Source organism: Cydia fagiglandana, chromosome 14 (assembly GCF_963556715.1).
Source record: "Cydia fagiglandana chromosome 14, ilCydFagi1.1, whole genome shotgun sequence".
NCBI lineage: Eukaryota > Metazoa > Arthropoda > Insecta > Lepidoptera > Tortricidae > Cydia > Cydia fagiglandana.
This window is the reverse complement of record NC_085945.1, coordinates 15,682,299-15,700,383: the sequence shown is the minus strand read 5'-3', so window position 1 is coordinate 15,700,383 and position 18,085 is coordinate 15,682,299. Positions and strand designations below refer to the sequence as shown.

General features: G+C 36.4%; 1 protein-coding gene across 1 annotated transcript in view; it reads left to right on the top strand.

Moving 5' to 3' along the window:
* The window catches only part of LOC134670945 (paired box protein Pax-6-like), a 53,617-nt gene that overhangs the window by 12,757 nt on the left and 22,775 nt on the right, over nt 1–18,085 (top strand). Inside the window, exon 4 of the mRNA XM_063528778.1 lies at nt 15,630–15,870. Within this exon, the coding sequence (XP_063384848.1) occupies nt 15,630–15,870 (241 nt within the window). The remainder of the gene's footprint in view (nt 1–15,629; nt 15,871–18,085) is intronic.

Genomic DNA, 18,085 nt, shown 5'->3' with positions numbered 1-18,085 from the left:
CAGCGTAACATTTTTCCCCGTCCCGGCTTCCCTAATATGTGATCATGTAATCTCACCCTCTCATAATCCACAACGAGTTAATTACAAGGTTTAGATCCAATAAACTGTGTCGTGTATTCCCATTTCTTTCTATCAAAAGCTTAGACAGACCAGTTTAGTATGACCTCGATTCTCATAAGAGTGCGTAGTTCGTTAGCGCGCATAGACTAGCTCCGCCATCTCTTGGCTGCCCTCGGTAAGCATTTTGAACGCGCCTGTGCCGTGGCACCCCTGTCTCCTCACGTGGGACGATACAATACCTCTTTACGTTTTATTAGCTGCCAGTTTGTTGTTAATAAAGTCGGGATTGTCTATGGTTTATAAAATTAGAATTCGTTGGTTTGAATTGAATTAATTAATGTTTCGTTGTGATATTTTATTGATATTGAATTTAGTAAATTTTATGAAAAGAATGACTTGTTTGTAATTTTATTAGCTCTTATAATATTAAACAATGTAGGTACTCAATATAATGTTACTGTATTATTTTATAATCTAGTAACGAAGTAGGTAAAAGCATTTTAAAATAATATTGCTGAAAATATGAAGTTTATACTATTTATTGCAGCTCCGTTATGTTATGATACACTATTATTTCACAATTGTTCGATTGTACTTCTACAAGGCATATTATACGCATAGACAGCTGCAGAGATAGTTGACCCCCTCCCCCCCCCCCCCCCCTCAGCAAACACATTCATATACAGGAATACAGACCCAGATACATGTAATATTAAATGTATGAACCATAGTTATTTTGGCCCAAATCTAGACGTTATCTTTATCTTAAAAGCGCGCAGGATATATCTATTAGTTAATAATTTCTTCTTTTTCTTCACACATGCTTCTTTCTCTCTTAGTCCAGCCTTTCCATTCATAAATATTAACACTTGTCTAACTTCAAAATCACGCTACACTAACCTAAACCTGTCCATCATATTCCCGTTCTCACAGAATCAAATAAAAAACAGCGAGATCGGCGCCGGCGCAACTCGAGCGCGATAAATCGCACTTCCAATAATATTTCTAAGCCTATTTTATTTTCAACCTTATCTTTATTACATTATAGGTTAGTTTTTAGTGTAGTTTTTTGACAGGGTTTATTATGAAAGTGGCCACGTGCGAGGTAAGCTGGGCATTAAGCTGCAATAATGACCGAGTGTTCGTGAGATACGGGGGTATAGGCAGATGGACGATGATAGCTTCAACAGGTTTATTGTTAGTTTTGGGTGCACCTGTGTGCTCTAAAAATGTTTGAACCATATATCATATTTCATGGTTTCAAAACTCTACCTAGTAGTAAAATACCGAAACAAATTGAGCATGGGTTTCTCTGTATTTACGTGGCAATTTAGATTTTCTTCATTTCGATACACGTATGATACCGCGAATATTTTTTTAACAGGAAAAGTAATATAACTTAATACTTTTGATTTTTATTAGTGCATACAAACTTAATACCTATAAACAAAAATAATACTTAAAACATAATTAAATAACTAACCTACAAAACTTAAAAACTAAATCTATAAATAAATAAAACTAATCTAAAAATAAATAATTACAAACTATCCTGCGGAATGGTGCCGTAGATGCTGGCAGCATTTCCCCGCTGTATCGCAATACAGGAAAAGTATTTATTATGTAGGTATGTTATTGTAGGTAACTGATGTTTTTAATTCACCCATAATATTTATTATCCTGCGGAATTAAAATTGTCAGCCAAAGTATCTAAATGATATTGATTTCGGTTACCGCGATAATTATACATAAATTTTTTTAAGCCTACTTTGGTGTCCCACTGCTGGGCAAAGACCTCCCCTCGTTTTCTCCACTCGACCCTGGACTCGAATTATCCATAATATACAGTGAAACCTGGTTAAGTGGGACCTGGATAAGTGAGAAACCTCTATAGCTGGGACTCATGGCACGGTCCCGACACTTTAGCACTGAATTACCTCTGTTAGTGAGATAAAACGAACCTCTATAACTGGGATTAGTTGTTGTGATTTTATAGTCACATTTACCTCTACAATTGAGACAGAGAGTGTATTTTACCTCTTTTACTGAGACTATATTTATAAGATTACATTTTCCTAATTGTTTTTTTAGAATTTTATACGAATTACCTCTGTATCTGAGATAACGTCAATCTATGGCCTCTCTAACTTGGACTTTATTGATCTATTTCCGTATTCTTACTAACTCTTATAGTCTATCCACAAATTCCGCATTTGCTTAATTGTGTCTAAACGACTTCAAGCTTCATTTAGTTACTTTATGTAGTTAAAACTATCAAAACGAAAGCTGAAATCTTGATAAGTAACAAGAATAAACAAATTTTCATTTAATAAATTCCTAAGACGCAATAAGAAATATTTAAACAGACTTAAAAATATTTAGGGACAATGATTATTTTACCTAAACATTTAAAGATAATTACAAAATACCTTATTGACCACCTCTATAACTGAGATATATCCTGTATTCTCACCTCTATTAATGGGACCCTCTGTAAATGAGACAGAAATTTATTTGTACCTGGCTAACTGAGAGCCTGGGTAAGTGGAAAACCTCTTTAAGTGAGACAAATCTCCTCGTCCCCTTGAAGTTTCACTTATCCAGGTTTCACTGTAAAACAAATTTCAATGATTATATCACATGCAATTTTTAAATTATGGCTATGTCCTTAAACTACGTCCAAGACCACCGGTGGACGGGCAGCAGCGTCTCTCAAATTCGGTGTAGGTACTCGACTGCGATCGCCAACCCGCCTGCCAAGCGTGGCGATTATGGCATTCACCCCCCATAAGGGGGAGGCTTATGTTCAGCATTGGACGTCTTATGGCTGGGATGATGATGATGATGAATTTTAAAATACACCCCGACATTTCGAGTCCTATACCGCTCACGCTTTGTTCCATGTTCGTACCTAAATATTAGGTATAACAGAGATATCCACAGATTACTCGATCTACATAACACTGCAGTTAAACCAGTGTTTTCGATCTAACTAACTAAATACATATTTAATCTCCCAACATCTGAACACTACGGTCCTCGCGCTTGGCTGCACTTCAAACGGACGGCTAGGCCTTCTTTGATAATGGCGTCTCGAGAATTTCATTTTGTCTTGAGTTAATTGTTAGTTTAGGTTGTGAGTGACATGCTAAAGGCTTTGTGAACCGTCTTAGACTGTTGAGATAACTGGCTCGTCAAAATAAAGGTATCAGAAGTAAGTACAAGTAAACTTAACACTATCTTGATACAGACTACTTAACTTACCTTAATATATTTCATACAAAGGAATACCTGGAGTAGAAATGAGTACCTGGCGTCCGTTGGCTGGAGGGGTGGATGACATCCGGAAGATTGCGGGTCACTTCTGGATGAGATTGGCTCGGGACCGAGATAAGTGGCGTACTCGAAGAAAGGCCTAATTTCAGCAGTCGGCGGTAGAAGGCTGATATGATGATGATGATGGTTTCACACAACATATTTCTACAATCGCATTCAATTTGATAGTATAATTGCAAAAGCTATTTGTGTTTAATTTCAAGTGAGTATTTTCGAAACTCCTTAGGGCGCCTTTGCACTTTATTAGGCGCAAATAAGCAGACGCGTACGGGATCCAATAACTTTCGTTGTAAATAAAATTACAATCAATGCTCACACTGCTCGAACTGTTAGTGCTTGAGAAAGGAGACCTAGGCTCTCCGAAACATGTCGCGCGAGTGACTAAAAACAAGTGAGTCTAAACCGTAAAATTATTCAACAATCAATGCTATTGGTTGACTCCCGCATCTCCGCTCATCTTTGCCTCAGTGGAAAGGCAGTCATCTCGCCATCGCCTGTCAGAATCACTAAAATGCCCGATACAGCATTAATCACCATCTAATCCATTTTGCGAGTTTCATTCGTTTTTCCCATTAGAACGCAAATAAGTGAAGTCTGCCGTGAATCCCGTTTAGCCTAACAGCTGGGTTTAAAAAGGAGTAAGTCTCAAACTGAACTGAACAGATGAGCTTTAGCCCCGGTCGAACCACTTCACCATACCTGCTTCAAGCGTAACTGTTCGCGTCATTTACCATCATCTCTTAGTACCTATATAAAAAACAAAAGAAGATTGCGAAATAAATGAAAATATTCCTATTTGGTTTCAATACGAAAAATTTCATTAACTCATGTAAAAATATCGAAAGGTTTCAATATTCTTTGACTTCACAGGTTTCCGACAAAATCTGCAGTTCTCACCATTTTGCGCCGATTTTATGTAGATGCGTAACTTTCTGCAACTTTGCGCCTACATTATGGATAACTACATATATAAGAATTCGTAAGAACTTGACGTCATATCTACAGTCATACTATACGTCCTTACCGCGTTCGCCAATGCTCTGCTAAAAATCAGAACAGAACAGCAGATAAGAGCAAAGCTTAGGCTGTTTTGGATTGAGCAACACCCCTCTAGGGTGACTCCCCCGGCATATGCTGTGCGTTTTACGGAGTTTTAATTTTAATCCACTCTGTATGCATATGCTATGCATGTAGCTATACAACCATTATTCGTAGCTGTTGAGTTACGCAAAAATATGCTTTATGTCGATGATATAAGGGTTTTTTAAGCGAATTTATTTTGTGGTTTCGATCGTTTATCGGAAATTTGCGATGTTTGTACGATTTATTTGTTTTTATGCATTTATTTAAAGGTTGTTTTTTTTCTTCATAGTTATTACCTTATTTAGAAATTAGATTAGGTAAGTATGTACTTATGTTTCGTATTTTGATGACATATTAATTTTTTAAATCGTTTAGGTTTATTTTTAAGAAAGGGGTATTATCTTAATACAGTTATTAAACAATGTTTAAATGAGTAAAAACTAAATTAATATTAAATACCTACTACTACTTCAAACATTATTAGTAATATAAAATAAATGTTTTGATAAACAATTTTTCGTAATTATGTTTGTGGATTTAAATATTTCTGTGCATTAAACTTATCAAACTTACTTAAATGTATTATTTTTTAGCCGTTTCTTTTTAAAGTAGGTATTCAAATTTCAGTGTATACAATTCGCAGCTAAATTAATAACTTTAATGAGTAAATCAAACTGTTACATACTTTGCTAGTTTGATTAGTAAAAAAAGGTAATAAAAAGCATTTTGACTCAAAATAATTCAGTCATTTATAGATAAACCTACCTATTGGTAATCGTATCGCAACGAAACGCACCCAATACAAACTACTAATGTCAGTACAAGGGATTTATTAGGCACGTCTGTAACAGGAAACATATCCCAAATCGCCTCTGCAACCAATATGCAGCGCAAAACGCGTTGGCAAATGGTTTGTGCCGAAAATCGGTAATGCGCAACATACGACCGTTCCAAACGTCGTAAGCGACAGGCCAGTTTGTGGCGCTTACGACCTTTGATGTAAAAGGCCTTTTAGCCAGTCAGTCGAGCCATTCATTACGGTATTTGCATTCCTAATTCCTGAACTATTCTGAAACCGCAGGAATCTATTCTTGGAGTATAGTTTGATATGTCGGCCTGTCTTAATTATTTGTAGGAGTCCTTTAGCGGACTGTTTATCTAACATAGTTTTGATTTCAACACGATCCAAAATGATCAACTTAATTTTAGAAATATGTAATAAGCATTTATTCTAGCGGTAACTAATGACACCTCTTACATATAGGGGGGGTGGGTAATAGACTGGATGTTTTTATCGACATCCCAAATAATAAACGGACCTCCTAAATAAATGCCTACAAATTAAATTTATTTGTCTAAAACTGTGTAAAACTGAATAACTTAACTCTAATTGTTCTAATATAATACAAGTATCCAACATACAACACAATTTCACCATAAAGCGCTAAATAGACGCGTATCGCTACGTATTTCTACACATAGTACGTATATCTACGTCCACATAATATTGCACGTATACGTCCAATATACATGTTCGCTATGTGCGCTGACCGCCGGCCGGCCGTGCCATATTAGTTACATGCAGACTGTACATATTTATGCTGGCATTTGCCTATCGGAGTAACGTCGGGCCTTTCCGTACTATACGTTATATTGAAGGGCCTACCAACATTATTAGAACCGACTGTAAATTGACCAAGAGGCATTCTGATTGTAATGTCAGGTAACTTATCTGGAACGTTTTGAAGAAATGGCATTTTTGCCACTTTGCACACATAATATATCATATCAAATCCAGATCAAATTCATAACAAAATACGCCTCCACGTCTTTAAATTGAGTTTCTACTCGTAGCAAAATTGTACTACGTATTCGATAAATAAGATCACTCCTCTAGACATTGTAAAACATGTTAGGTGCCCGTGAAATATAGTATATTAAAAAAAAACATGAAATGACTGTATACAATGAACACAAATGACACTATAGAGTGACTATGCCATTTTCTTGCAATGTTAAAAAAGCAAACTTTCGGTAAACAAATTAACATACAGATTAATCAATTCCTGCCTGCGCTGAGTCAAATAAAAGGGCAACAAACTCGGCGTTAAAAAAATACGACTGTTTCATATTTTGCAAGTATAAATATGTAAAAATATGGCATTAAGAACGAGACAACATGAATAATGTAAGCGTAGCGTCGCTACGCCGTAGATGCGTAGCAAAGGGTTACGATTTGGTGACAAAAAAGCTTGAAAAAGCTACCTATAGTTGTCTGTTTCTTTATTTATAAGTTTTTTGTAGTTTTTTGATATTCAGCAGCGCCATCTACAGTGTTGATTTAAATATGGAACTGTGGTGTTCTAAATATGTTTTGATATGAATTGCTGTCATGTCGTTCTGTCACACAATAAATAGTCTTCGGTTAACATACACGTATTTTATTAATAATAGGTTATGGGCCCAGCACGCTTCCACGCAACCAACTAATCTCTTTCATCCTAACGGGCAATTTGATTGTTACTTATTTTATTAAAGTACAATAACAGTAGGTATGCTTAATTTAACTTACATAGGAGATTTACAGTAGGTATGCTTAATTTAACTTACAAGGAGATTTGAATTGTATTTAACTAGGTATTTAATTCTACATGCACATAATCTGACCATAAAGAAAAAGTTGTACATAGATTGTATTAACTGTAATATGCAAGATACATATGCAGCTAATACCAAATAAGGTTAGAATTAGACCTAGAAAAATCTGCAGCGATTTTGATAGCCCACGCAGTAAGTGTTATTTTAAACGTCAAACTTTTATGAAAGTATAAATAACGCTTGCACTGCGTGAGCTATCAAAATCACTGCAGACTTTTTTTGGTCTAACTCTATTTCCAAAATACTAGTTTTAGCTATTGTTAACAGACACAAAAAATAATAATAACAAGTCATACTGATTTCATTAAAACCATGTCCTGACCCTTACAATTCAATATAAAATCAGTTAAAATCCCGATTTCACACATTAAGGCGTCTATTTATCACATTTAAACACATCACGCAAATCACCATAGCCGTAAATTCCCCACTCGGCCATGAGTTATGACGTCCTTACCCCACGACATGAGAAGCCCCCTAAATGACATGTCAGTGCATTGTCACCTTTACGATTTACTGTGCCAATGCAGTGACCACTGTCCTTATCTAACGCATTGAGGTTTAGTTCGTCTCGCTCTATTGATATTTATTATAATTTTATGCGACGTCCACACTCCACAGTTGCTTTGTGTATTAAACGATGTTCTTGTCTGTACTGTTGTTCGAGGGACTGAATCTTCCTTAAATCAAAACGTCGTATGTCACTACGCAACTTATACAGAGATAAGTCTTTCCGTAACTGCGTGGTAAAATGACAGTGTATCGTTGATGCATATTTATGAGTTTTTTTCATTGATTTCGATGGCAGATTTAATTCGGTGATTATGGGTGTAATTATAGGAGATATGTCGCCGCAAGTGTGCTCGGATCGGATTACGATGGGGGATGAGTTGCGAATCTGTTGTGTTGCTCGTTAATAACCGCGTCAAGATTCTTATCTTTGGTTTCGTTTTTGCAATTGTTGTCTTGTTATCCACTACCTACTATATTTGCAAGTATAGTTTCTGTGTCTAAATAGATTACCTTCTGGGATTCAAGACTATCAATTGGAATTGACAATACGTTTGTCAATTGTAAATCTCAATTGAAACGGATTACGATGGGGGATGAGTTGCGAGTCTGTTGTGTTCAAAGATTCATATATTTGGTTTCGTTTTTGCAATTGTTGTCTTGTTATCCACTGCTATAAATGCAAATATAGTTCCTGAGTCTAATTAGATCACCTTACTTCTGGGATTCGAGACTATCAGATAATATTGGCAATCCCAATTGAAATAATATTGAGGCAATCACAAGCAATGCGTCAATGTTTTTGATTTTTTTCTTCTCGATATTGATAAACTAGAAATATAGGTATTACAAATATTTAATTCTTTATTAAAACTGTATTGCACACACAATAATAACTACAATTGGTGTACCTAATTAAAATATCAAGGCATTCTCTACCAATCAACCACTGGGCCAAAAGAGACGTTTTTGGAACAGAAAATTTAAACCATACTATTTACAAAATAAATACTTATTACTATAATGAAATCATAAACCTACAAAATAATAAAAAACAATCATAATCACTGCACGTAATACTTATACTGTTCAAACGATCAATCTGTTGCTTCCATAGCGCCTGAAAAGAGGTGTATTTTTCACTCGGATCTGTAAATATAATCACTAATTAGCAATCATCTCGGAAATTCTCATAGTAGGGCTTTTTTTAAGTTCTAAAACGTCTGTTAATAAAGGATAACTGACTCTAGACCGGGCCGGGACCGGGCCGGAGCTTCCGGCGCTTCGTTTTCTATGGAAAGCACCACGTTATCATCGATCAGCCGTCATAGAAAATGCAATGTTGGACGCCTCGGCCCGGGCACGGCCCGGTCTAGCGTGAGTCATCCTTAAAGCAAGGACTAGATGTAGACACAACTTTATAATTCACATAAAATATGATTCCATTTAAATGTATAATTCCCTCTCAGCAGCACGCGTCAAACTAGAATCAGCACAATGGAAAAGTAGCAAAAGAAAAAATGTACTTAAAATAAAAACCGTTGAATGTCATTCACAACCACTCAAGCGTCATCCCCGTGCCGTAATAACACACTATTATTCTATTTTAATAATAATAATACACTATTATCGCCATTAAAGTAGAATTATTATTGACTGCGACCGCCTCGCCAAGTAAACACAATTGACTCTTGCCATTTGGTTGAGTTTCAAAGATGTAGGTATTTAATAGTGACCCTTCGCTTCAGTATTGTACCAATATGGTGACTTTTGGTAAACAATGACGTATTGTTATTTAAATTAATAAAGGTGAGTTTGATATTTCGTTTGGTTATGTTATTTTTGAAAGAAAGATGTTAATGTTGACATCCGAAGAAGCCAAATGCATCATTTCAAGCTAGAAATATTATGTGAGAGAATTTAAAGTCTTCTGGTTTTTACATATGGGTAATTTTGTTCTTAATAGTTTTTTATAGTATAGTCACTCATCATGCATCTTCATTGGTCATTTCTTTCATCAGTCTTTAAAACTTACAAGAAAGTATATTTTATACCAAAATCGCTTATTATAATGTACTTACCTAAGATTCTATTGCTACGCATGAATGGTCTTACAAAACCTAACTTTTACCAAACTTATTAAGTAATAATTTTTTACTGTTACAGATTTTGGAAACAAACATTGTTAATTAAACATTAAGGAAGGTTTTATAAGACCCTTTTGGAGTAACAGCATATTAGAATCTCGTAAGTGTCCTCATTGCCCCATTAAAAAAATATGTACATCCTTTATTTATAGTCACGAATCTTACACATTCAAATAAACTAACTAGATACACAAAGACCCCAACAAAAATGTACAAATATAAAATAAATCAATAATCAATTTGACGCCAGCCGTTCGGTCCGAATTTTTCCCCGGATTTTATTATTCTGGCAACACATCTAGTGGAAAATCGCGTCCTGCCGGCTGAGGCGCGGCTACGGCGGGAAAATCACACTTATTTATTATTTACAAATATAACAAGAATCGCTGAACGCCTCACCGGGTACAATGGAATGGATATTTTCCAGTTTTTTTGTTCACTTGACTGCATTGTTAAGATTTGGGTAAAAATGGATATAGTGACGGCTTTAATCCAATACAGATAAATAAAGTATCTAACGGTACTATTTTGTTAAGTCAACTATAAAATTAACGGTTAAATAAATCGAATTAAAGTATCTAACGGTATTTTCGTGGTATTATCAAAGATTTCTTATTAATGTTAATTATTAATTTTACAATTGCCATTTCATTAGTTTTCTTAATTTTACAATAGGCACTTTACCTACATAACAAAAGTTTTAAAAGGGGGCTATGCCAACACCTCCAACATTGAAAAGTCAACAATAAAATTAACGGTTATATAAATCGAAATACTGCCTCACAAGACACCGTCCACACCGCCTCATTTTAATTGATGCATGTCCCAACAAAGCTGTACCTCGATTCACACGATAAGAACCCAGAGCACCTAATAAATCGCTGCATATCATTTCACCCTCAAATGACTTTGAATACAGTTGTACACCTTAGTCTTACACGGGGGGCGACACACCGCCCCCCGGAGCTACCTACAATATGAGCCCGTATTGACAAACTGCCGAAGTCTCAATCAAACAATACTCTTTATTGACCCATTTCTTTGATTGCCAACAATAGTAAATCGACAATTAATATAATACTTTAAATTCCGTGGGAAAAGTGCGAATTAAGTGCAGTTTTGATTTCTTGTCATGTTAAGTTTGGGCGGGGAGGCGGAGATCTTGAGGCGGTGTGGCTTTGTTTATTAATCATTCAATGGTTTGTGAATTTTAATATTATAAAAGGATGAATGTCGTATTAATTTATTCAATTAAATGTGCCACTATTTTCTTTACGAATTATAACGTCTCCCTTTTTTTAAAGTCCGTAGGTATTTTAATTTGATTTATATTTACCCTCTTGTATTTATTTACTCTTGGTAATTATTAGATCTAGCTTGCATAGCAAAATCTGATTGAAAATATTAATCAAAACAAAATGGCACCTATTGCCAACACAACGCATTGTCAACCTGAACATCCCGCCAATCCAATCAGCGATAAAAAAAGCGCAAAAACAAAAGAATAATCATAGAAGTGCAGCAGTTGTTAGCTGACAAGGCGCAAAGTTAAGAGTCACCCAAAATATTGACTCCCAAAGTGCCGGCACACAATACGCAGCAGGTCGCTTTGTGCCCTCGGGCGCACAATGCAGGCCTGTAATGTACTGCTTTTTATTTGCTATACTCGTATTGTAAGAGCGTTTTAACAGGAGTTCATTTTTACGGTAAAATCTGGAAAGGAATGCAGTAACTTCGTCTAGTAGAGAAAGTTTTGACAGCAAATTTTGATTTTTTTTATTTTGACGATTATTGGACAGACTGTATAATATAACCGTGAGTTAAAACTACGTATGATACGTGCCTGTAAAGGTATATAAACAATAAAATACCCATAAAAGCGATGACATTGCAAATAAAATTTTAAAGCACATTGATACAACATTTCTCTTTTATTCAAAAGTTGTGTGTGCTTTTGATCAAAAGTTGTGTGTGCTTTTGAACAAAAGTTGTGTGTGTATGATTTATTATACAAGCACATCGATACAACATTTCTCTTATATTCAAAAGTTGTGTGTGCTTTTGATCAAAAGTTGTGTGTGTATGATTTTTTGTACAATCCGCATTAAATATATTTTATTATATATTATGGCTACTTTGTCACTATTTGATGCTAACCAGCTGTACATATAAATAAAAGAAAACTGGAAAATTCACTGTCTCGGACGAGACTCGAACTCGCGACTGGATCACTAGCCCATTGCTCTGCCAACTGACCTAACAAGCTGTACCTACAATTTAACGGGGTTTAAATCTATCCAGAAATGAAGCGAAACTCAGATAAATAGCTTCAATACCTGACGGGAAAACTAAACTATTCCGAACTTGACCAAGGCCTTACCTACTTAAAAATGATTCAAGGAATACAAAATGAAATACTTAATAAACAACACGTCACCCAAACCGGCCATAATTATTTACCATTTCAACAGAATCTCGAACGCAATACCTCCGACAGCGCACTTTGAATACAAAATAAATTACGTCAAAAACGTACCGTCAAGCGCCGTAAAAAGTATGAAAGGTGCCCCTAAATACCGGGTGAGGTGAAGCGGCAAAATTATCTTATATTTGCTCAGAACCCGTGAAGGCAGGGCGCGAATACTTTTCAATAAGCTTAGCGATTTTTTCGAGCCATCTTGTAAAGTACGCGCAAATAAAGGGCGCGTATTGATCGCGAGAGTCCTGATTGCGCTTAGTTTTGTTGGTAAATATGGCGTTATTTAATTTAGTTGGATATGCAAGTGTTGAGACTGTGACGACATATGAAGGACGTGATGCCTTGTTTACACCTCTGAAAGTTTATTTTTGCATTTCATTATTAGGTAAATTTAAGCAAGTCATTTAATAATGTAATTAAATGTATACCTAACCAAAAAAAAGCTCCATACATACAAAAAAGTGGCTCTCATCTTAAAAAACCGGCCAAATGCAAGTCGTACTTGCCCATCGAGGATTTCGTAAAAAAAATAACTTTTTTTTTTAGATTTTTACCTGTAGGTACGTCCTAGAACGCCTCTGCTACGCTTTGGCTATAAAGATGTGAAATAGTTTCACTATTGGTATAGCTAACCCTTTAGCCAGATTAGCCTACAACGCTCCTTTACTTGTGTATGGTCGATATTGTATTATTAAAATGTACTATACAGAGATGACGTGAATCATTTATTTCTCTACCGGTAGAGACGAGATAACAGACGTAGGTACAGTTTTACTAATTACCAATCAAGTAGGCTTCTAAGAAAATGGGTTTATATCTACAATTATCTTATTGGCACCAACAATCATATTCACATACATTGAAATCCTATAAAATAATGGTTTTAAAGGATGACCCAGATGCAACCATGGAAACGGACAAAAAAGATTATTATCCCTGTGGAAATAAGTTCTAAAAAGAACATCGGTATCATGTACAGGTACTTAATCCTTTAACAATCCTTAAAAAAGAACTAAAGTGCAATCAGTAGTAATTTTCCCAGCTACCGATCTCAAAAACCGAATTATAGCAACCGAAACTAATGCGCCGTGAACCAACCACAAAAACACTAAAACGTATGAGCATGCACACATTGTTGGCTTCACATTGTCTATGTTCACTTCTTTATACATTTAATTTCTACATATAAACAAATTTAAGGGTTATTTACTAATTGGTGTAAGTACGGTCGTGGAAACAAGTCAATCCGTGCGTGTAATTCGAATTAAGCGACTGTTTACAGGACTGTACTTTGCGTGGAGTTTTTATTTTTTACAACCGGCCAGTGCGCGCGTTTCACACATGGCCAGACTTCTGTGCGCGTTCAAACCTCTTTTAAACATTAAAATTAATTCAACTTTGAAATCAATACTGCCCTATTTATTACTCATTGTTCTCCGCTATTTTGTAATTACTCGATAACTTGTTAATTGAAAGGCAATTGATAATAAACATTTAATTGGCGCATCGTGCTATCAAGCATGGTGGTTGCTTGTTAAAAATTTCCATTCCATCAGCGTGAAAAATTTATTCGAGATTCAACCCTTTCTAGAAATTCTCAATTTTTCTACTTGAACGCCGCGGGGCAAAGGTCCGTCCGTTTGTCGACTATTAATTATTAGCTTGTTATAATTTTCTAATCGAACAAATCTTTCTTGACTTCTTTAAATTTTATTCGATCTCTGACAATCTGAACTGACTGATATAACAACAACGTTCTCTTTTACCTTCAAGATCTTGCAAATACCTAACACTATCGGGTTTAAAATATCTACACATAAAATGTTGATCTATCCTTTCTACAGCACATCAATCCTCATACCTACGCACCTACTAATGCGCGGAAATACGTTGCCTCTTGAAGAAAATTATTTTAATTAGTACCTACACCTGTGTCTAATTCCTAAACTCGACAATATAGTTATACCTAATTATAGTAATTAAACAAATAAAGGCTCGTATTTTATTAAACAATATCATAACCTGTTCCACGCACAATACCGGCAAACGTAACAAACAAATAATAAAAAAAACTTTAAAAACTGTCAACCATCGTCATAGACAACGAAGGAAAACTTTTTTTAAGCCTCGTTCGAACGCGCTTTCTCGGTCCATCGGCCATCGCGTCAGCTGCCAGTCACCGCGCGGCGCGGACCACCGCGGCGCGGCTCGGGTTACCGTCTTCTATCGTCTTACGGCCTTCCTACGTCTAACTTACGTTACACGTCCGTTTTGGCGCTGTCAGTTGGCGACATTTTTGATATTTCTGTATCCCTTACGCTGGGTGGTCGAAATATGTTGCTATCAAACTTATTATCTGTAGTAACCGGTTTGATAAGAGGAAATGAGCGTCGCGTCGTTGATGGTGCAGTTGAATCGATGTGGTCGTGTCATTACTGTCATAATTATGAAACTATGACAGCTGTCTAAGATGCATACAACTACTGAGATTCGGTGGCTGAAAACCAACTGATAGACCAGTTTAGCATCTAAATATACTGTGAAAAAAAAATACCGGTTAAAAACCAAACATTACGTATTAAATGTTTTCCACACGAGTTTGAGGTGCCTGTCATAAAATGTATCTAATCGTACCTTGCTCGTAATTTGGAAATAGACTTAGTTCAACCTGTGACTAGCTCTCAATATGTTCTATGAACAATTTGTATATTGTAAAATATAACTCCAAATTTTATAAAAAAAACACCCATATCATAAAGCAACATCCTATTTTTTATGTCTCTTTTTTTTCCTTAGCGCATCTCATTCTGCCAGGCTCCGATTGAAATTAATAATCAATTTAAAGCACGCCTCTCTGATCTGATGTCGTCACAGCGCCCTTATCGACATCCGATACAAAGATCTCCGTGTCGTGTCTACTAAGGATCTGTCAAAGGCAAATAAAACAAAACTTATGCCTGCACAAAAACAAATTCATTTTTCAAATTAATCATTTCTTTTTGGTGATTAAGGATTACAAAAACATTTACCCTATTGGATTTTGGTTACCTACAAATAATTATATGCAATAGGCTTACAACTAAGTTACATAAGTACTTACCATGGAATTCGTTCGAGAATATTTTCAATGGAATCATTATTTTACTACACACATTAAATTTTATCCTTAAGTTAGCTGGCAGAGTAAAAGCAGACGTGCTGAAGAACGGTAACTTGTTTGAGGTGACATAGTTATCTGTTGGCCACAAGTAGGTCAAGGGCAATGAGTATACGAAGAGACATTGCAATACAAAGTGACTCGTTTTCATTCTTCACATCTTTATAAACACCATACTCAAAGTACCAAATATCTCCAGGTATCCTCAATCAACCGAGTGCTCCGGAACCTCGCCGCGCAGAAGGAGAAGACCAACTCCCAGCCTCCCCCCACCGACTGCAACACGCCAGTATATGAGCGACTGCGGCTGCTGGGTGCCCAGTCCAACTGGCCGCGCGCGCCCTGGCCGGCTCAGATAGATGCCAGGACACCACCCTACCAGCTTCACAGTCTGAGTCCAGGGCCTCAGATGTGCAATGGCGATATGGGGATGAAGAAAGGTTAGTGCCGTAGTGTACCAAACTTCCAGCTTACTACAATACGGCAATATACGGCTGCTGGGTTCCCAGTCCAACTGGCCGCGAGCGCCCTGGCCGGCTCAGATCGATGCCAGGACCCCACCCTACCAGCTTCACGTCTGACTCCAGGGCCTCAGATGTGCAATGGCGATATGGGGATGAAGAAAGGTTAGTGCCGTAGTGTACCAAACGTCCAGCTTACTACAATACGACAATATACGACTGCTGGGTTCCCAGTCCAAATGGCCGCGAGCGAGAGTTGCTCAACATGCTAATTCCCAATAGATGACACCCTGCTGTCACCTCTATTGACAATGACTTAAGTTTTAAGATGACATGTACTGGGACCGTGTTGAGCATTAGTACCACCACCTTATTTAAATTACATATTTATGTAGATATTTAATTTCCTAAATAGAGAAGGCTCCAACTACCAACCAACTCACCAGGAAGTAAAGCCAATTTCCTGATCAAGGTAGCAGAAAAATATCAGCTCACGACCTATCGTTGTGAGGCTGAAAAAAGGTCAGTTTACCTACAGAGGATTCAGATGTTCGGTGATCCAATTACTGGAATCAGTTATGTATCGCTGCACTACATGACCCAAAATTTTTTTATACAGCTATGAGCTTCGTCACATCTGATATTTGAGTAATTCTAAGCATTTCTAGCCTGGGAGGCAAAAAGAAGCGTGCGTCTAGTCGGTGGGGTATAATGCAAGTGTCCTGACTGACTGACTGATTCATCAACGCAGATCCGAAACTACAAAAGATAGAAAGTTGAAATTTGCACTCTAGATTACATTTATAAATTGTACAAGAGATAAGAAGCAATTTTGAGAAATTCAATCCCTAAGGGGGTTAAAAAGGAGATGAAAGTTTGTATGGGGTTCAAGTTATATTTTAAGATAGGAATTTGAAACTTAGTAAAAAGCTATATTATTAAAATACAAGAAAACTCAGCGATTTCAGCGTTTTTGAAAATTCATCCCCAATTTGAAATTTTTGAAATTTTATAAGGTGGTGAAAAAGGGGTCGAAAGTTTGTATGGATATCAAAAAAAATTTCGAACGCGGGACTTGAATAAACATGTATTTGGTGATATTATTAAAAGACAGGAAAAGTAATTTCAGCGTTTTGTAAAATTCATCCCCTAACAGGGTTAAAAAGGGGTTGAAAGTTTGAATCCATTACAAATCCGAGTAGACGCACATTTCTTATTGCTTCCCAGGGTTGAAATGCTTAGAATTACTCAAGGAACATATGTGATGAAGCTCATAGCTTAATAAAACATTTTTGGATCAACTTTATAATTGGCTAAATAGGCTACTTGCCTTAGAAATACTTTTCTAAATACTTCTCATAAAAGATCGCTGGAAAAATAAAGCACATTCGCGCGTGAATTTTGTTCCACAATTCGACTCATGTAACGTAGTGGCAGCTACTGCACCTCAGTTACCATATCAAGAAATCGGCTTGCCACCCTTATTCTTTTGGATACAAAATATAGATATACATACATACCTATAGTATAGATAGACCTTCCCTTTTCCTTCCTTTTGCGCAGCGAGTGCTACTTTTAGAAGTACATATGTAGTAAGTAACGATAAGAGCGAGCCACACGTGTAAACCGGTCTCATAATATGACACGTGTAAACCAGCAATCAGTGAAAAATGTTCCTAACTGAAAATGCGATATACTTTGAAGAATTATATATATTATACTTAAAATTTTGCTTGTTCGCATGTATTTTACTGAAACAACTATGTAGCGACAAATAATCTATTAGTTTTAAATTATGAGTTATGTGATCGCATAAAATATAAAACTACCTACGGATACCACCACAAAATGGCGTCACACCCAAACCACGCTCAAAAACAACACGATCGCCGTCACGCCGTCTGCCGGCAACTTTTTTCACCAGCATTTTGATAGTCGATTTGCGGTCACCCCCCCACCCCCTGGGGGGAAGCCTCGCCTACAGTACCGTCAAAAACATTACTCTGCCCATCCAGTTGGAAGATTTAATTTTCATTTTTATCTCAAACATCCCCCTTTGTAGCGGTTCTCTGTGTATCCAATTAGGTAGCTTTGAACATTTTTCTGGTCCCACACAAACTGCAATGGAGTTGTGGAATTTTTAATTTCGATACGGCTTCGGTAAACGTAAACTGATTATCTTAGAGATAACCTT